We start from the raw sequence: 22,432 nt of genomic DNA, 5'->3' as shown, positions 1-22,432 counted from the left end.
TGTCCTAACTCCAAATGGCGCCTCCCCTTCCTTCTTCTTACCCCAGCTTTATGTGCTGAGCATGATGTCATATGGTATAACGTATCCCTTTGTTCAGCTGGGGTCAGCTGTCCCAGCTGTGTCCCCTCCCATCATCTTGTGCACCCCCAGCCTGCTCGCTGGTGGGGTGGGTGAGAAGCAGAAAAGGCCTTGACCCTGTGTGAGCCTTGCATAGCAGTAACAAAAACATCTCTGTGTTATCACCACTGTTTCCAGCATAAATCCCAGACATAACCCCATACTAGCTACTACAAAGAAAATTAACTCTACCGCAGCCAAAACAGGCACATGAAGCAATTAATCTCTCAAATAGCTAATTAGGACCCAGCACTTCATCCTAACAGATCAGACAGTCCCTAAAACTATTGTACTCCCTTCTGTGAGATTAAAGTTGAAAGGAAGTATGAAAAAATGCAGAGTGGTCTAAGTTACATGCCAGCCTAGAATCTAGAGTAAAGAATTTTGGAACTACTGTGAATAAAAACAACATTCAGGCTATCATTTTGCTAATCATTTTGCTATTAATACATGAAGATCTGTCTAACTTGGCAACAGGAATATTTGTTGGCTATCTAACTTTACCCAGTTAAATAAGCTCAAGAGCTCTTTATTGATCTGACAATAAAATAGCTGCTTTGCTCTCCAGCATTTGGAGCATCTCCACTTCTGATGCTACACTTGGAATTCTTATTCCATCCATTTGTTGGAGATACTGGTCTAGTAACTTGACTGAGAAATTATACCAGTGTCTTTATATTTATGGAAGATGGAAAATTTTATTGAGTTTCTTCCTGTAACATAGGGTATGTAATAATTTTACATTAGATTTTTGTCCTCTGTGCTCTCATTTTGCAAGTTCACCTTTATACGTCTATCTGTTAACTAGCTCTCTCAAGAGGATAATCCTGGTGAAGAGCAGTCATTTTTAAAAAAGTCTTTGAATTGAACTGATTGTGTGACCATGGCACTATGCTCATCAAATAAAAGTTGTCAGACGGAAACAGTTCTAAATGGTTTTACTGTATATGCAGATGACATCTCTGTTCAAAATGCCCAGTCATTTGCCTCTTGTTTCATTTGTCTTATACTCACTACTCATGAGGAACATAAAAACCTGTAAAGAGATTGAAACTTGAAAGAGTTCTGCCTATGCTTGAGATTTCTAAGCAGTTCATTTAATTGAAATTCTTCTGGCTGTTTGAAAACTCCCAAAACTCTTTACAGATGAGAAATTCAGGAAGTATTAAACATAAGTGGCTTGCTTTTATGATTCAAGCAAAACTTGACTGATTTCAATATGTCAGTAGCAAAACTTTATCTAGCCATTATAAAATATCTTCAAAATTTCAGCCTCTGTTTCATGTTTTCTAAGTTGTTTTTCTATATATTGTCTAAAATATATATATTTTTAAAAATTTATGATCACATGAGCTTGGAGACGTTTTCTTCTTCCTCTAGCATAGTATTTGAACACATGTCTTTCTTAACCTTATCTGGTTTTATGCTTTAAAAATAAATTTTCTGCTATTTAACTTCTGTCTATGAAGAATAAAACATATATTCAAAGAAGTGCAGAATAACTGAGAATGGGAAGTTCACATCTGAATATTTATGATGTATCATACATTAAATGCAATGAAGTGCTTGAAACATAACTATTGGAAACTATTACTTTTGTCATACAGAAAATTATTTACAAAGTAACAGCAGTCTATGCACTTTCTACAGACAAAACTTCTACATCCACATATGGCCTGAAACAGTCAGTCATATTTATGACATTTTACAGTGCTTTTTGAAGGTTCTGACCAGTTCTGAAACTTTCATTTAGGCAACTGACCAAGGGAAGTGAAATTTCTGGTAAAGGAAATTGTATGAATGAGAAAATTATTTCAAGACCCAGAGCTTCATCTTAGCAGACCAGAGAGTCCCTTAAAGTATTTTACTCCTTTCTATGAGCTATTAGAGAAGCAAACGCTACATCGTGTATTACAACAGACTTAGTTTGGGATCTGTTCAGATAAATGGAAAATATACATTTGCATCGGTGGGCAAGAGCTTTATGCAGAGAAAACACATATACATCAGCAAGTATAAAGGGACATACATGAAAAAATTTGGTTGGTTTGTACACAAGACTTTCACAAACCAAGCTGCATCTTCAAAAATAATAGAAATCCAAGGGAAACAGTCTAAGTAGAAAGAAAGTGAGATGATGCCAAAATAAATCTGGGAAAGAAAAGGGATTATTCTGCATCAAGGCATCAGTGATAAATAATTATAATATCTGGAATTGTCAACCCATAAGAAAATGAGGAAATCTATATATACTATTGTTGAATAACAAAGGAATTGTGTTGAAAATACTTTAAAAAATGTTAAATACCTTCTGTGGATTAGGATTCACTGCAGTGCATTGTGTAGAGATACCAGCCTGAGAGCTGCTCCTTAGAACCAATACTGAAGCAGCATTGCTGCAGACTATGATGCCAAAAGAGGTGGTGTTGGAACAAAGTCTTAAATTTAGTTGTAATAACTAATCAGAATTATGGCATACATAGTGATTCTGAGGGAATTTAAGAATGAAGTCAAAGAGTTATAATAAAAAAATATGAAAAATATCATTATTACCAGCAATTTCTTTACAATACGCACGGTACAAGGGCAGGGAGGTGTTTGTTTTTGCAAGTATTGTATTTTCTGTATATTTCTGGACAACATCTAGAGAACTTTGGAGAACTAAGACTAGAGAGCTAGCCTATGTTCTAATGCAAAGAAAATTAAGTACGGGAATGAATATTTCACATGCAGTATAATTCAAGCCCGAGTAATGTGAGGCCTCAGCCCTGAAAGGACTTGGATACATGCTTAAAATTAAATTTTTGCATAGCTATTATCAAGATGACATTATTAATATATGATATTTCTAGAAATGATGTAATAGAACAGAAGACCAGCACGTTCACTCCAATATATACAATTGTTCAGTGTAATTGAGATAAGAGTATTGCAAATAAATGTGAAGTCCAGAAAGTAATGTTGGGGGCCGGGGTGGGGAGGGATGTGAATTCAATGATCATAAAAGAAAGGAAAACTACAATATACAGTCTGGTAGTTCTGAAAATAACTGTAGACAATCAGGAGCAGTCTGGTGGGTACCTGTATGACAACGTCCGTTCAGAATTTAAGGACATTCAGAAAATCAAACAAAATTCAACACTAGTAAAAAGAAATAGAGATTAACCCTAAAAAATGTGAAAATCATTGTATGGTTTGAATATATATTCACATATATGGAATAGACAAACCTCATTTAAAGAAGGATTTTAAGAGAAACAGAGTAGTTGCAGGACAGGAAATGGGCAGGTGAAAAGAAAAATTTCCATATAAGAAAACTGACTTATAAAAAATATATTTGACTACTTCACTGCACAGGAGACATTCTGAAAATGAACACAATAAAACTTTCAAAAGAATTATAACACAAGCCACTTGGTGTCTTTACTAGTCAATAATTAGAGAAAATCAATTAAATACAAATGTGTTTTTCTTAAAAAATATATATATTTATGCAATACAATAGACTGCAGAAGCCTATGAAGTCCTATAGCACCAGGTTACACAAATGGATGTGACTTTATAATACATGTTTATAATAATATTTGCTAATATGTTTTTATAGCTATAACAAATAAGAGTTTTCATTCCTTAGGGTTTGTGCTATATTAGACTAAGAAGAAATTTGAGCTATAGACAAGCTCTTGCATGTTATATCATGAATTGCATTCTTTCAGGGTCCTACATAATTCTTGGAAATGTTCTGATCTTTGTCAGAAACAAGATACTGAACTAGATTAAGTATTAATTTGATCAAATACAAGTATTCCTTTCTTGCTCTTAAACTGAAAATATCTGAGAGAGCAGTTAATAGTGACAACTCTTCAGAGTGATTTTTTTAAATGTTCTGTATGTACTTGATCTTACTTTTATACTTTATAATGTGTTTCCCCCATTTTTACAGAAAAAAAAGAAAATCACTGTATTCTAATCCAAGGACCTCTTACCTTTTATTTTAGCTATTGTTTTGCATTTTTGCAGTTCATGTAGAAACTTGCTCCTATATTAGATTATTTTCTAATTACACACTCTATAATCTAGCACAAACACATCTATAACCAGAAAAGTGTTCAGTAAACTGAAGTTACTTCCCATATTGTGAATGGCACTGCTCCATTCTTCTGTTTCCTTATCAAGTATTTTCATTCTTTTACATTTACATGCAAGAGTTATTCAAAAGGATGCAAGATCAGCTGTTGTAGTATTGTAACAGTAGCTTCTGTAAAGTCTCACTTATGGAATAGTTCAAAAACTTCCACTAATAAGTCTTTCTGAGTGCTTTTTAATTAAATTGGTTTTGAATCAGTAAAACTAAGGGCTATTCTGAATGTTACTAATGATGCTCAATTTAGTAATTAGGGTAAATACAATAGCAGACTGCATCTGGAGTCACCTATTGTGTACTTGATGCTACTGTTCTTGCTCACAGATATTTTTCTATTACCATATGTATGGAGCTCACATTGGATCACTGACTGTCTACCAGAGGACTATGGTGAAAAATGAAAAAATTCTCCTTAATCTTACTGGAAACCAGGAAAATTCCTGGCAGCGCAAGGCACTGACCCTGGCTGGAGGTGGAGATGAAGATTTCCAAGTTGTCTTTGAAGGGATAGCTGGAAAAGGTCCCAAAGATGGCATAGCACTTGATGACCTCACATTTTCCAGGGAGTGCTTACCATCCCAGGAGTTTTTACCAGCAGAGCCCACAATGGTGCCTCCAACAGGTATGTTCCTGCTGTAGACAAACGGTCTAAGCCTGGAATGAATGAATAGCAGCATTGATTTAATTTCTTTGTCTCTCCTTCAAAAGAGAAATAGAATACATAACTTGCTACAGACTTGTTGAAACTAACGTGCTTTTAAGCAGCTCTTTGAAATTCTAATAAAATTATTTTATGAAATAATTTTTTCGGTACTGAGTCAACACTTCTGAATCTACAAGACTTATGGTCCAGCCATGTATACTTAGACAATATCCTGCTTAATTCAGTGGGATTTATTTATCAATAGTTGTAAAATATAGTTACTGTAAAATAAAGAACTTGGAGGGGGACAGGGCCAATATGGATAGACTGCAATGAGGCCAGCAGGCTTTAATGCTTCTCGATTAGTGGGAATTCCCACTGGTAATGTTTAGACACCACAGCCATCTTCTTCCCGTGTGGTGTGGTGCCAGCATTGGTGCAATTATTTGCACCATCCTCACTGCACAAGGGAAATAAGACTCAGGAAAATTTTACCAAAAATAATAAAGTTCTGATGGGGACAGATCCCAATAACCCCAAGGTAAGAGCTGCTCCTGAAAGCACCAATGTTGTGCATTACTAGTATTTCCTTGGACACAAATGATGAAGGAGGAACTCTTTCTGATAGAACAGGACAAATCTCTTCCCTCCTTCCATATTTATCACCAGAGCTACTGAAATGTAAACCCCCAAAGTGGAGTTTAGGAGATGCATTTTGTTCCTGGGCCTATTACAAATCTCCTGCATGGCTGTGGCAAGTCATTTTATCTCACTTCTCCCTCTTTCTGATCAATAAAACAAAGTTAATATTTCCCAATGTCAAGGACTACCGGGAGGATGGATCTTTAATTTATGTGAGCTGCTTTGCTTTGTTACTGCTGCTAATGAGTAGCCTTCCCCTTTAGGATATAATTAAGCACTGCTCAGGCACTGGGAAATAACACTGATGAGACTACATCAAACCTAAGAAATTACACTGTACTTTGTGCACAAGATAAGCAGGAAAGATATGGGCAACATTTGCCAGATATATCTCTGGTAAGTTGCCAGTTACGGGATGTAGTATTGGCTTCCTACTTCGGTCAGAACAGTCACAGAAATTTATTGCAAATGAGATTGGTATTTTAAAATTCAGCTTTATATGAATGTTACCCCAAGAGGAACACTAGCTGAGATTTCTGATTCTTTATTTTTTATGTTTTCAAACTCTATCCTCTTAATGGTAGATGCAAGTCCCTGTGGCAACATTAGAAAGTTTAAAAGCTTTGGTTTTGATAGTAAATGATGTTCCAAAACATTTTTATGCTGTATATAATAAAAAAGCTACTAAAATCTCAGGCAAAAGCCACCAGAGATGGAGTTCTTGGTGTAGCTCATCTAAGATGTACTTTGTGAACTTTGTAGATTCACACCACTTTGAGATAATGGTCTAAATTAACCCTTATAGTGTAACATCTTTTCTATATCAACAATTTTAACTTGTCCCAGATAAGCATTTACTTTAGCCATTCAGGGGTTCCAACTTACAGCTATTATTTAGCAGTGATATCTGTTTGGATCATTGCTTGAAATGTGGGCTTAGAAACCTGAGTATGAAATCTATTCCTGCCTACAGAAATGTTCTGAACGGTGGCAAAATTTATGCTGGAGGCTGCGGAAAGTGCTCTGTGATGTAACTTTATAACTAGAGCCAGTTACAATGACTGTGATGATCACCTACAAAGGTTTGGGCTCCTAGACATCTCTGCTTATATGCAGAGACGAAGGAGAGTTTAACCAAAAGTGAAACACTTATATCCATTGCTCACTTTTTTTTTAAAGTTTCTGAGGATGAAGAACATCATGCAGCAGAGATCTGCTCCTTTCTTGTCTCCAGCTAGAGAGAATATTTGCTAAGAAAGTTGAAATGTTTTCTCTCTAAGAGAGAGATTCATAGCTTTTGAGGTTTATTCTCATAATATGACAATGCAGAACTGATACATATACATATTTTTCTAGCTGGTTAATATGCTTCCTCCACTATATTTGGACACATTTCCTTTTCTCAGGGCTTGCAAGGAGTATTTTCTTCATTTTAGATACTCAAAATAGTGAATAGTAACTGTCATAATATTTTCCTCCCCTTCTCTTCAGCCAAATGAGGTTTGGTTACTCAGTGTTCTTTCTCACACTTTGAAGAGCTTACTTTGTAATTTTTATGACAGTAAATAGAGGACAGTTATTAAATGTTCCTATGTGTGACACAGACTCTCACTGGTCAGAAGAATTGTACTCTGACTATATGTAAACTCTTTGAAGTTCTAAACATTACAAAAATACATTCTAGGGGGGTGTTTTTCTTCTGGGAAAACATGCAGTAATACTTAAAGGTTGAAAACAAGCACTGGACAACTAGAAAAAATAATTTTGAAAGTTAACATTGCCATTTTCTGTAGGCTGACACCGTGCTGTAGACTGTCCTCATGATGCTGCTTAGCAACAGCAATGCTGAAGTGGAAAGCCACTTAAAATGCTGTGTCTGAGAAACAATAAACATAATTTTAGGCTGGCATTTATCAGCTCACAGATTAAGATACTGTCTGACTATGCCCACAAAATGTGAGACCATTGGCATGAGTCATATTTTATAATTATATTTTTTTTTGCCAAAGAGACATCATGGATTTGACAACAACTTCCATGATCTCCAAATTTGCTTGTCCTTTCTCTTCTTTCCCTCACTTCCTTCCTGAAGTGTTGTTACTGAATATAAAAATGGCAGATCCCTCCATCAGAGTTTCTGCTCATGTCTCCACACCACTTGTCTGGGAATATAACAGCTGCCAAGGACTGCCTGATCAGATTAGCAGGCTACAGTGGAGAAAACTTATTCCCAGAGATGAGAACTGGTGGCTGTTGACTTCAGTTCTGTAGAGAAGACAGTTGTTTTTTCCAACAAATTAAAAGAGATTCAGTGTAGTGTTACCCGTGCCTTTAAGAACATAGGAATATTCACAGGAGATCATATAAAGGTCCATTTCACCTGATATCCTGTCTCCAATGCTGTCAATGAGATGCTGAGCAAGAACCAAAAAAGGACAGGCATATACGATACTTCCTCCTAACGTTCCTAATATTTTCTTTTTAGGAGACCTTTTGAACCAAATGTGGTTTTGCATATGTAGTAAACCTTAATGTATTCACCTTCTGTATAGAGTCTAGTTTCCCTGGGAACACAGTCAAAAGTTGAGGCCTCCCCTCATTTTTGGCACCAAGTTGTACAGGTCTGCCACTTGCTGAGACTGCAACTCTGTTTTCAGCCTGTCTCCTCTTTGATAATGTCTTTTACTGAAAAAGGGTGGTGAACAACAGACAAACCCACCTACTCTGTATTGCTTTCTATTAATTCATCCTTAACAAACATTATACACTGAAGGACCTCCAACTTATTTCTTACATGGACACTATTCTGTGTGTTTTCCTTTCTCTGACTTTTTAAAATATCTGCTATAATCTTTTGAGATTTTAAGATCAGGTCTCTGTAGACTATGTAGGAAATGAGTGAACAGCAGAATGATACTGTAGCAAAAGGATTCTTTTTCTCTTTACTCTCTTTCCTGTTAAATCCTAAAATTTTATTTGCTTTGCCCTTTTTTGGTCATGGGGCTGATATGTTCCTGGAGCTTTCTGCAGTATTCTGCTCTCACTCCTTAGCAGTGGTAGTGATTGTAGCTCATCACCCCTATGTGAAGACAGTTGTGTCGGTCTCTGTAACTCAATTAACATTGCATTTCATTGCCAGTCACTCAGGATGCAATTCATTTGCTTAACTGTCACTGTTAAGCTCCATTGTAGTTGTATAAAATACCTGCCACACTTGCTTGGGGCTGGCAGCTATGTTACAGGGATTGTAGGAAAGTCCCCTGCCCTCCCATGGTGGCTGTTACCAGTAAGGCTAAGTGCATAACAAATGCTGAATACTCTTTAAGCAACTTCATTTTAATGAAATACTTTTCCTATTATTCATAGTTATTCCTAGCTCATGTCACCCAGACTAACTTCATATCACTAGCAGAATTTCTTACCTTGTTACTCATGCACTTTCCTGGTTTTTTATGAGTAAGCATTAAAGAATACAGCTTTGCTTCATTTTTTTGCTTCATTAGTTGGGTTTTCGTTTGTTTTGTTTTGGTTTGGTTTTTTCCAGACTAGTTTTTGAATCACTTTAGCACAAATGTCTAATTCACAAAAAACAAACAAACAAACAAAAAAAAACAACCCAGCTAAAATTAAAATAAATAAAGGCAAAGAAAGAGAACAGTCAGGGAAACATATTTGCCAAAATCTTTTCATTTTAAATATTACCCAAAACTTTACAGCAGGCTCTAAAGACCAAAGGATATTGCTTATATCAGTCTTTCACAGATATAATTAGATTTATAAAAATTTACAGACGCATAAATAGAAATACCATTGGCAGTTATTCTAACTAATATATAATTACAAGAACAATCAAGTTTTATGCTTCAGTGCATAATGTGGTCTCCTACTGAAAAGAGGAAGAAATATCTCTTTATGCACAACTAATTGAATAACAAACCATTTACATCTTCCTTTGAAGCAACCAGCATTGACCATTGTCTGGGAGAACAAGATGTGAAACAAATAATGCAGAATTTCTAAAGCACTTAAAAACCAGTGCTGGGAGAAAAACAACTCACTGACCAACAACAAAAAGAAAACCTAAACAAAAAAAACCAAACCAACAAAAACCAACAAAAAGACCCCCCCAAAAACCCCAAACAAAAACCAAGCAAACAATAAAACAGAAAACCAAGCCTATAAAGAGTACTCATAATGACGCTTGGCTTTTGGAAGATAGAATATACCTATATAATTGCCCTAATCACATACAGCATCTTGTGAAGCTTTCTTTTATTCTTAATTAGTACCTGAACAGAAACAGACTCTCACATGTATCTGGGATGAAATTCCATGCAAATGGCAATTTTTATTTTCACCTACATAATAGTATGGAAAAAGAAAGTTCATGGTTATAGGCTAGAGTTTTTAAAATAATAAATTAACATGTGTAATTCTCTCTTCTTTCTGGAAGAAGATACAATTACTCCATACTTTTCAGAAAAATGGTGGAAAAACTGTAGAATAAGTAGATTGATTTAGTAGCTGATCACAAAGCTAATAGTGGTCATGTGGACAGGTGGCTTAAATTCAACTTCTACATATATTGTCCAGCTGTTATGAAGAAAATTATCTCTTTATTGAGAGTGAAGGAGACAAAATATACTGCCTAGATTTTCGTGTTGTATTTTCTGATCCTATGAAGCTTTTCCAAGCTAAATTCCAAGTCAGTGTAATTATAATCACTGTACTTCATCAACTTAGTTGAAAATATCTGCCATTTGTCCACCTACTTCATTCTACAGTTGCTTCTTTTTGTTTGTTGGTAGCTAGGACTTTGATTTACCTCCTTTGGCTGTGAGCTTTAGCCTTACCAGATTGTATGATGGATTTAAAGAGTGAAACTGTGTACTCATTTGATAAACTAAAAAATTTTCCCATTTAATTATACTAGTCTAATTTGCAAGATAATTCCAAAAATTTAGAATCAGTTGTAATTTTAAGGATAGATTAGAGTTATAAATATTTTTTTTTTCAAAATTCTCTGTGGATTTAGGATATAATTCTGTCCATAACTGATCACAATATTTGTACATACAATAAAACATAGATAATTTGCAGAAGTTTCTCATAATTTGTTATGATTTTATCTCAAAGCAATAAAATGCTTCTGCTAGTTGTTCCAAGACCTAATACCTTAATTGTGAAATAAAGCTCAGACTATTTGAATCAGCAGTCATTGCAGAGCCTGGATTGGGCCCATAACCGATTACTGTTCTGGAAATTGGACAACAGAACATGATTAATTTCATCTAAGGTCCTTGGAGACAGGGCACTGTCAGCACTTGTTTTTTCTGTTTTGCAAAACAGTTTAACATCTCCAAAAACTTTCCTTAGCTCTTGGACCTACCTAGACAGGTTTCTGAGAAACATGTCACAGGGCAGACATCCAAATAAGTATCAGGTCAGGAGAAACGAATTTTCAGTGCTAGCAGTTTGAAGTGAGTCTCTGAGCAGCAGGTGAGGGCAGGTATTTTTCTCTACATTCATGATATGAACCGGTGATTCCTTTAGGCAATAGGTAGCTGGGGTATAGAGGCAGCTTTTCTAACCAAAGGCAAACTGTTCCTAAATGTGCAAGAGGAATTCCCCATACTAGATTTATAGAGAAGAACCCTGTTAAAGAGTCCTGCTCTTTTATTTTCTCCCACCTGGGAGAACTAAGTAAGAAGACTTTTACCAAATCTGAGCTTTCCTAGGACTATTAGTGATACTGGCATTATTAGCTCAGACCTTTCCCTATAGCGTTACATGTTCCATACATAAAGCCTGCCTCTGCCTGAGTGAACTGAGAACATGAAAGATTTACCCTACTTTGCATTCCAAGAACTGGCTAACAAATTACTCTTACCTGAGTGTAATTATTACTTTTCTTTCACACATCTAAAAGTAGAGAAATAATGCAGCAGTACAGGGCATCCTTAGAAACATCAAGTGGTTTTACTTTACTATTAAGTAAAGTCTTGGACCGGCACAGGTGATCTGAAAAAAAAAAAGTTGCATTTCACAGTATCTAGTTCTACCTTTACCTCTAGTGCAGTACACATTTGCTAGGTTTTTTAATTTTTTAGACTTTCTGGAACAAAATTTCCATATGTGGTGAGACTGCAGGTGTGTGTGTGCTTCTTTCCTCTCCCTCTCTATCTGCCGGAAACAAGCTGAACTTGAAGTGGCTTTTCAGCAATACTTATCAACAGTAACTTTGGCCTGTATTTTACTTTTCTAGTTACAGTGTTTACATTTGCAATATGGAATACATTAGACAAAGAAAAACTATTTTTTGCGTCAGATCTAAATTTTTTTGAAAGTTCAGTTTATATTTTGTGCTTCCTATCAAGGAAGATTTGAGGCAATTCACTGCACAACCTCACTTTCGTTCTGTGATTTATTTTGTTCTCAAACTTTTCAACAGAATATGCCTTCCAAGTAGAATGATATTGCAGCTCTCACAAGAAGCTAACTATCACAAGATGTGCCTGAATTCCTGCTTAGTGGTAGGATAAGTGAAGTTAACAAACAAATAAGTGGTAAAAAGACTGTTAACTGTCTAAAAAGTACAAAACATTCCTGAGTGTTGAAGGACCACACTCAGTTTATGCTCAAAAGTCAGATCACCTCACACAGGGAGAAAAAACTGAGGAAATGGAAATTCAAAAAAGTATGGTTTCTTGATCTCTGGAAACTTCCAACTACACAGAATACAAGCAAAGGTTGTGTCACCATGTCACCAATACTTACAGAATTTGTCCTCAAGAAAAAATGATGGGAGGTTATTGATTAAGGCTGCATGGTTTTCACCAAGCATAGAGGGAAAATAGCCTTGCAGATGTTCTTCTTTTTCTAGACCACAGAGGGAATATGTTGGTGAGCAAAAATTCTTTTCTCCACCTTTTTATTTTAGTAAATAATTCTTTTTTTGAGGAAAGCCCTTAATATTTCTGTGCTGCTTTTTTAGACGTCTGAGTGAAAAATAAAGTTAGGGGCTAGGGGATAGATAAATAAAACCAGCCTAATGCACATAATGAACCTTTAAGTAAAATAAATCAGAATTTTATCAGACTTATCTAAGACCTGGAATATTTAGAGTGGGATTCAGCTCCAAGTTAAGACTCAAATCAGATTTCATGTACATGTAAGTGTACTCAGGATGTGTCAAGTATCTAAATTTCAATGACGCTTAATGTACTATATCGTTCTTTTGCTGCCTAGCCTCTCGGCACAACTGAATTGAAGACATAAAGGCATCTATTGTTGTTTGTGATGCAGTAGGGTATCTAAGAAAACGCTGGTGTTCACATATATATAACACAGGAAGTATAGAAAGTGTATGCCCTTCAGGGGTGACAGCTGGTGACAAGGAAGGATGTCTTACACATTTTGAGATGCTCTGTGTGTGGGCAACCAAATAAAACTCTAGGTTCTATTTTAGCATGATTATTCTTTGAAGTCCAACGATTGTACCTATCAGATCCCCATCAGTTTTAATGGCAACTTAGACACTTAGCTTGCCTACAAAAGCATAAAGGTCTCTGTGTGAGCTGAATGCCGAAGTTTTTATTTCAGAACTGTTTTTGACATAGTTTTATTTTCATCATCCCTTACAGGTCTCTTTCTTTTCCTAGGTTAGTTTAGATTTGCTTTATCAGACACATTTTTGAGTTGCCTTGCTGCTAGCTTAAGCAGAAATGACTGTCAAGTGATGAGCAGTTAGGTTGACAGCCCCAGAGTGCCGGAAGATACGGAGTGTTTCCCATAATACTGGTGCAGTATCTTATCTATGGGATGTGACACACACTCCTATAAGCTAAGCAGCTGTGGGATGGTGGTGCTTGATGTCTTCTCCCCATGACGTCTGCTTCTGGTCGTGTTCAGTGGCTGCAACCAGCCACTCTGAGTTTAGCTCGATTAGCATTTCCCTTTTGCATGCACTTCACAGAGATGAGATTTTTGTCTTCATTAGATACTTCTGTTCTATTCTAAGTGTGTGTCCCACGCCCCACCTTTGAAATCCTCTTGCCTCTTTCATCTGATTTCACAAGGCGTCACCTCAGGCCCTCAGCCTCTCCTTTTCTTGCCTCTACTCAGACCAGGTCACTGCCATTTTGTATACGGAACTGCAGTAAAACTATCCCACACCTGGATACTGCAGGTATTCAAGACTGAGGCATTAAGGAGACAGAAATTTAGATTCAAGACATTAACCTCACACCAAATGGTCTCTGACAGGTAATACTATGGAAACTAATGCTTCCAGTATTACTGTGCAAAGGTTTCACAGCAGAGATAGAAGATGATGGCTGATAACAGGTCTGCTTCAGAGGAAAATTTAAAAGGTCAGAATATTGCCTTCAAAATACTAGAAATTAAGAGATTAGAAATAATTCATAGCTTTTGTGGGAGAAGGCCTTCATATATGCTTTCTTGTTTAGTCTGTGTTTACTCTGAGGATCTTTTATTTTTTTAAGGACTTTAGTGTAACTGAACTAGTGATAGAATTTAATATTCTGGGTGTTTTATCCAGCACTCTAGTTTTTTATAGACCCTAGTACAAGATTTTTATCTCACTAAAGGTGTTTAAGGATTGGCGGCATAAAACTTTATATATGACATCCTTACTTTGATGCTATTACAGGTCAGCCTGAGGATATGTAAAACATCATTTACATATTTTCCCAAAGACAAAGCAGTTTGAAATAGTTTCCATAACTCTACTGCTCAAATTCTGCTGGTATTTTGATTCTGGATCTGTTTACTAGTTGAATGTGTGTTTACATTTGTAGAACAATATAGCACATATTTTGTTGAGCATCATTTGGAGCACTTTGTGTAACTACATAGAGAATGCATAAACATTTAAGGATGCAATATCAAAAACTCTTTAATTGGCATGATGAAAACTGACTTGAGAAATTATTTTCTACAAAAAACAACCTATTGTATGTGATGAATTTGGGTTTGATGTTGTAAGACAAGTTGTTCCATCAGAATAAAACTGATAACAATTTCAGTGAATGAGACCCAGAATGTCAATGTAATTTTTTATAAGAGCAATCCTATTTTTCTGAAGAGTTCTAATAACATACTTCCATGCTAAGTATATAATAGCTAGCTAGATAGAGAACTGAGTGAAACTGGGAGCTGAAAACTCCAGTTTTATACTGTGCTAATAGATCATAGAATGAAGATCAACAAAAATGATTGAAAGATTAGGTTTTGAATCTTATTAATGTTATTTGAATCTTATTAATGTAACTTCTTATTATTTGAATCTTAATTAATGGAGGTTGTTTAGCTAAAATATTTTGAGACTCAAATTATTATTGCTATGCATACTTCCTATAATTAACTAGTTAATTAAAACAGATTAATTGTAAGCATTAGTTGGTTTTCTTTTCATGTGTACTGGAGATCATAAAGGAAATAACAAGATATGTTATCTTGGGGGGGGACAGTAGACGGGGTAAAAAATAAATCTTTAAAATGTTATATAATTCAGTTTCAGATGAAAGAAAAAAGCAAATGCTTATCTAGAACAACTCTTTGTGTCTAAATTTCACTGAATAGGTTTTCATTTAGCAAATTTCTATTTTTATTTTTTAAGACCAACAGTGACATTCATCAACAGAAAAGAACTGAGGCTATTTAATAGCCAATTAGCAAGTAAAAATGAACTATCTATTTCTTAGGGTTAAAAGGAACATGGTCTGTCCACCAGACCAGGAGTTATATCTATTCTGTCCCTCCCAATGGAGCACATACTTTTGCTTCTTCCCTAGGTATCTATATATAGAATCACTTGCACAGTCCTAGACCAAATACTGACTTCTAATTCTCAAACTGTTTGAGACTGTACGCTTGGGAAACATGGCTGAAATATCTCTCTTTGTGGTATTTTGACATCTTCATGCTTCTGCAAAAAAGCAACATTTACCTAAGGGGTCTGTGTGAGCAGAACTTCTGTTCTCAAGAAAGTCTTTCCCTACTGAGAATGTGCATAACAGCTACACTAGTCCCCTTTTAAGTGACAATATCAATAGCAAGTTATAATTATTCCATGATGATAAACTCAGGTATGATTTTGATCACAGGCTTTTAAGCCTACTTCTTTCTTATTCATAATTCTTAACACAAATGTTTTAGTGGGTCATATAAAAGGTAATTAGGGAGATAGATAACAAGTTACTTTCTCCAGTGATCAGGAATGAACAGCAGCTGACACAGCAAATAAAGATTCACTATCCAAGAGAAACTTTATTGTTATGCTTACCTTTTTTTGCAATAGGATAACAAATCCTTCAGAAATACTATCTTAAGCAAAAATCTTGCCTCTCTTTTCATACAAGGTGGAAAAAAACCTTTCTATAGCAGAGATATTGCTGTTCTGTTGTGCCAGGCAGGGACAGAGATGGATTCATACACATCCTACAGCTTACTCCCTTTGGAATCAATTTCTGTGATGGATGCTTATGTGATTCTATGTAGTGACTTTTAGGAGATGTATAGATGCATCCAAATGTAAATGCCCAAGAGGATGACTTCCAAGTAGATGCTATACATTGGTCAAAAAGCTATTCCAGTCATGAAGCTAAAGTAGTATGGCTGCTATAACCCAGCCTTACTACAATTCTTTCCTCCTGTCCCTGAAGCATAACCCAGGATTGAGTCTCTGAGTTTTCAGAGATGATTTGCCTCTTAGTGGAGATAAAGAGTTCTAAGAGCTGAAATTGCTGATTTGAGGGCTTGGTTAACCAGGCCAATATTCAGTATTCTGGTGCACACAAAGCATGATCTACTGATTTATGGACTTGGAAAGACTCAGAGATGTATTTTAGATTTTTAAAAATATCTTGAATTTGGATGCTGAGCTTCTAATTAGTGAGTCCCAGTTTGTCACAAAGCAGAAATGTCACAGGAAAAGTCTTTCTGATTATTTAGTCACAGCAATAGATGTAAAATTATTCTTCCGTATTTTGAAGTTGTCTAGTGCTGTGCGGCTAGGCTTCAAAAGATTGGTGTAAGAAAGTATTCAGCTTATGTTGAGCTTTCAGATGAAGGTTTGGGCCAGGTAAATATGAGGATTTTGAGTAGTATTGGGTTTGGGGTTTCAGATCTGTTTGTACTTTCTTCTGTGTTTCCCTTACCTTCCTTTCCGAGTGGAGGAAAGCTGAATGGCAGAGCTTGCATACAAATCAGTGTATCTGAACTGGTCATGAATAAATTTAGGCTAGATGCTAAAAGGTTCCCTTAGCTGAAAAGCAAAAAATAGTCTTGCAGTAGCAGCAATGGAGGAAGTTACTGATTATATTGAAGGCAGAGGAATTGCTGGAGGTTGTTGCCTTTCATAAAAGTGAACTAGACCTAGTGATTTGAGCAATTTCATTTAAAACCCAAGTTCCTATGAAGTGGGATAAAACAATTTCATTAGGCCTCTCTTTCCAACCATAAACTTTTCTGCTGTTTCCTGTTCAGTCACTTGTTAAGCTTATGTGCTTCTATTTGCTTACCTGAAAGAGTGCGGCTAAGTGTGGATGCATACTGAATTGAGGTACAGTTAATAAAGCTATTATTGCTTTTGGGAATAAATGATTGTGGTGGATTGGACTAACATTAAGTGAGGATAATCAATTAAAAAAAATGCTTTTGTCTTAACTGTTCATACTGGCTGGAAAAAATTAAAAAGGAACAGAAATACTTGATCACATTAGGAGATGTTAACAGTATAAGTGACATTAGAGAGTAGAGGTTCCAAATGCAGTTGTTGTTACTTGCAGAATCTCACCTCAAACCTTAAAGTTTAGCACTTATGCTAACTTTATAGGTATATTTTTCATCTTTTTCTTTCCTTGTCTGAGAACAAACATGACTGATACACAGAGGAAAGGGAAAAGCTGACCATATTAGAAGCTATGTTTCTTTGAGATACTGAGTGATTAAAGAGTTTGTTGATATCTTTCTTCTCCATCAAGCATAACACATTTTTCATTTTGTTATTGACCTTTCCAGTGGAGGCTCAAAGGTGCGAGGAAGGCTTTTCAAGACATCAATAAAATCTTTTAGTCATCATGTCCTCTTCAGCTCACTATAGCATTCTGTGTAATATAGATAGAAAGTTTTGTAATATCATATGGTAAATGCAGTAATCCTGAAAATTATTCGTAGAATCATAGAATGGTGTGGGTTGGAGGGACCTTAAAGATCATCTGGTTCCAAGTCCCCTGCCATGGGCAGGAACACCTTCCACTAGACAAGTTTTCTAACAGCCCCATCCAAACTCTTGATTTATAGGTTTCTTTTAGATTCAGTCTGCAGATATTTCTCCCATCAGAAACACAGGCAGCGAAACCACTGACCAGAGTCTGCACTAGGCACCAGGAAATGCAAATGCTATACCTTCTTCCACCCTTCGAACAATCAGATAACAATTGCATCATTAAACTAGAGGTCACAACTAACCACTTTGGGCTTTGACGTAGAGGTGACATCAGCTGTGCGTCAGCCCAGGCTTTGATAAAAGCACTTAAATATTTAGATGCTCAGGCAAGGTTTCAGTGTTCAGTTACACAACGCATTTTAGGTGAGCTGTTGAATTCTACTTCTAAAGGGCATGCTGCAACTTGGAATCAAGCTTAGAGATCTTCAGAAGGCAGATTGACTGGCTTCCTTCCAGATCTGCTGCACCAAGATATTCTCAATTGGCACAGGGTCTGTATGACTGCCTATCATGGTGGAGAAAGCTGGAGGTGCAAGAGTTTAAACTTTTTGAACTAAAAATGCATACTAATACTAAAAGTCAAAAAAAAGAGGTTTTTTTAAAAAAAGTTTGGCATATATTTAGGATTGTGGATTTCATAACTAAGTAACATTTCTTCTTTTGCTAAGGAGTTCAGGCAATGAACGTTTTGGGGGGGTAGTTTTGAGCTGGAATAAGGCAAACCAAGATTTTGTTTAATTTCATTTCATTTCATTTTATTTACTCAGAGTAAACTCAGGTGAGTGAGTTAAGCTTTTCAGGTTAGTTAGTATTTAATCTTTCTCACTGTAGTAGATGCAGACGATGAGTACTATGGTTTCTGAAAAAGCTGTGCTTAAAAACTAGAAGTGGATTGCTTTTTGTCTTAGTATTTCTTCATCCACCCTCAAGAAGATAGGTTCTAAATTTCACCTCGGCTTTGGAAAGGGAAGGTTGTATGTAAGAATTAATATATCCATTTGTCCTGTTACAGCAGTTTTGCTTGTCTGTTCATTTCTTTGGGTTGGAGACTTAAACAATCTGATTAGTACTGGAATAATCATTATGACATGTATCTTGTTTTGATTTTCTGACAGGGAACAAAACAGTCTTAATGCTATTGCAATAGAAGGAGTATCTGTCAAGGAATCAAGGTCTAGATCCCTCCTTATTTACGATGGGGATTTCCCACCTGAAGAGATTAACTGAAAATTTCCTTTTAAGCTGACCTGCTAGCAATTTTATAGACTAAATAGATGTAGAATTACTCAAGCAACATGGAAAGTATGCACTAATTTTATTACTGACAGTATTAGTATACCTGTACTGTAATAGCAGAAGAGTTAAAAAGACCTAGTAAGATCTTTTTTAGTCAAAATTTGCTTTTTCGTTTCTTGAGTGAATGCACATTCACATAAACCTAAGCACTTGAGACTGAAGCTTTTATTCTTTATAATACTGTTTTTAGACTTCTCCTGCCCTGCCTATAGTATAGCCCGTAAAATCAGTATGAAGGGGTCCTGAGTGCCCATCTTGCCTTCAGCTTCTCTTATTCTTGAGAATTTTTGTTAACCTTAAATACAGCAAAGCACGATGTTAGGGCACACTGAATGTGTCACAGATGGGGTATGCTTTAAAGTGTATTGAGTGACTGATAAATGACCATTCTTTTCTAATGAAAAATAATAAAGCACCACCAAAAGGCACAAAGATACTTCAGGGCTCTGTTATGGATAGACATGATAATGTTGAGCAGTTATAGGCTACCATGCTGTTTATGTTTTTGATTCTTAATGGTTCTGAGGACGAATGTTACTGGATCTGATTACTGGAAAATTATTCTCTTGTGTCTGTATGTAGAAATGGGTAAGAAACAAATTGAGGAAGTTTTGGTTGTCGGAGAAGCCTCATCAGTCCTTTGTCCTGCAGAAACTTAGAAGCTGAACAGTTTCTTCTCAAAGTGTCTATGCAAATGAACTCAAGCTATTGTTTTTTAAACTTTAGGTTGCTCAGAATGCAAATCAATATGTCAAGGTACTTGAGAGTCTTACAAAACCAAAAATTCAAATGTTTGCAGTCAATCCTAGAAAAAAACCAAACCATTTACAAAGAGAGAGCCCGATAATATGTAGTAGTTTTCAAGCCTTCTTTTTTCCCCAGCACTTCAACTTCTGAAAATCTTTAAAAATTCTTGCATTGTTCACATTCCTGTACTGACAAGTCATTATTACTATGCATCATCAACTGTGATGAAAGTGCTTTACTCTGTGTCCTTGGGTTATACTGGTGAGACATTAGAGGAAAGATATTCTGTTAACAATTTTTTTTTTAATGACACATACAATTCAATCATACAGTAATGTCAACTCAGAGCAAGGGTGATAATGCAGTAATTGTCACAGGGAAAAACACAGAGATCTATATTATTTAGAGAGCCTCTATCCCTGGGGTGTCAAACACCTAACCTGCTGATTAATTACTCTGGCCTCCATACCAGCTTATGGTTCTACAGGAGCTCTAGCTTTGATTTAGGAACGGGTAGACTTATACCTATGTGCATGTAAATAAAATCTTGTAAAAATATTTGGAAGCAGATCTAGCTTTGCAAGCCTACTGATGTGTTATTCTGATACTTAGAATCATTAAGGTTTGAAAAGACCTCTAAGATCATCCAGTCCAACAATCAACCCAACACCACCATGCCTCCTAAACCACGTCCCGAAGTGCCACATCTCCATGTTTTTTGAACACCTTCAGAGATGTTGACTCCACCACCTCTTTGGGCAGCCTGTTCCAGTGCCTGACCACTCTTTCAGTAAAGAAATTCTTTCAAATATCCAGTCTAAACCTCTCCTGCCACAACTTGAGGCCGTTTCCTCTCATCCTATCACTGGTAACTTGGGAGAAGAGACCAACACCCACCTCACTACAACCTCCTTTCAGGTAGTTGTAAAAATCAATATGGTCTCCCCTCAGCGTCCTCATCATTGCCCTTCTCTGGACACACACCAGCAGCTCAGTGTCCTTCTTGTACTGAGGGTCCCAAAACTGAACACAATATTCAAGGTGTGGCCTCACCAGTGCCGAGTACAGGGGCACAATCACCTCCCTGCTCCTGCTGACCACACTATTCCTGATACAAGCCAGGATGCTGTTGGCCTTGTTGGTTGCCTGAGCACACTGCTTATGTGCAGCCGGCTGTCAACCAGCACCCCCAGGTCCTTTGACACCAGTCTGTTTACACTTCTGAGAATTTTAAACTATCCCATTCATTTGATTTGGATTATGGTTTGGAAAACAGATGATATCATTAAATAGTTTGAGTTTAACCATTCAATTTTAAAAAGCACAAGTTTAACAATTTTTGGAATATCTTTATCCCCAGTCTGTTTCCTGTGGTTCTAAAACATGAATTAGTTTGCTGGTGATTTTAAAGCACTGCTGATATAAAATAAGAGCTGAAAAAGAAACAAGTTTAAATTCTGAGAATGAGGTGTTAAATGCTTATGAGTAGAGTCATAACTAGTGTAATCCCACATACGATCATAGTTCTGCAGTTTTCTAGGAGTTCTGACCTTTTTTATCTTTATCCGTTTAATTATCATACTTATATTTCCAATAAGCAAAGATATTTAAAGGACTAGCTTCAAGAAGATTGGAATGTCATGGAGAAATCTGAGATTTTAATCTCTGTTTTGTGGCGTGGATAAACACTTAGTTTATCTGTATTAAATTCTCATGATTATATAAGCAAATTAACTGCATTTTGATTTTTAAAACCAAAAGGCTCTACTATTAACATGTAGTTTAATCTATTCTATAACACTTATGCAGTTTTAATTTAAACTTTTTCTTGATTTATCAAATAATTTTTAGTTAAACTGTAGCCTATCTCTTGGGACAAAATTCAGTCTTTATTTAAAGCCATTAGCTGATGGAGAATTTATCACAGTCCTTGGTTATCTGTTCAATGCTTAATTAGTCAATAATTTTATTTTAATTTGAACTTCACTAACTTCAATTTTCCAGCACTGGATCTTGTAATGGTGGGCGTTTTTCTACTAGATTAGAGTTTTCTGCTATCAGTGTTTGTCTTCTTACATGTAATTACAGAATATGATCAAACTATTTCTTAAGCTTGTCTCTGACAAATCACACTAATTAAGCTCCATTTGGTCATTCAATGTAATCAGATAGTTCCTTTAGGAATCTTTCATGGTCATTCCAAGCAAATATGAGACAATTTGTTTTCATCAATATTGAGTGAAAATTAAATTATTACGTACTCAGATATGAGTGCAAACACTTTGTGAGAACTTGTAATGGATTTTAATGGTAAAGTGATGAATGGTATTAAAAAAAAAAAAAAAAGAAGAATATCTATTACCTGCATAAATGGAAGGATGCAGGATAAAAAATAAAAAATTTCTGAAATAAAATGCAACCTAAACACTGATAAAGAATTTGGGTGATTAAAATACTAGCTTCCAGTATAAGGTGTTTCTGAACAGAGATATAGGAAGATCATCTGAAGATCTTAAGAACTTTTAAGTAATAGCAGAAAAAACCCCAAGTCCTCAGATATCTCCATCTGCTAAAGCAAAAGAAAAGAATAAAT

General features: G+C 35.9%; 1 protein-coding gene across 1 annotated transcript in view; it reads left to right on the top strand.

Annotated features, from left to right (window-relative positions):
- The window catches only part of MALRD1 (MAM and LDL receptor class A domain containing 1), a 282,805-nt gene that overhangs the window by 121,599 nt on the left and 138,774 nt on the right, over window positions 1–22,432 (top strand). Inside the window, 1 exon segment of the mRNA XM_075082688.1 lies at window positions 4,586–4,883. Coding sequence (XP_074938789.1) covers window positions 4,586–4,883 — 298 coding nt within the window.

Source organism: Phalacrocorax aristotelis, chromosome 2 (assembly GCF_949628215.1).
Source record: "Phalacrocorax aristotelis chromosome 2, bGulAri2.1, whole genome shotgun sequence".
In the NCBI taxonomy this organism is placed as follows: Eukaryota; Metazoa; Chordata; class Aves; order Suliformes; family Phalacrocoracidae; genus Phalacrocorax; species Phalacrocorax aristotelis.
The sequence above is the reverse complement of the archived record's forward strand: the minus strand, read 5'-3'. Positions and strand labels throughout refer to the sequence as shown.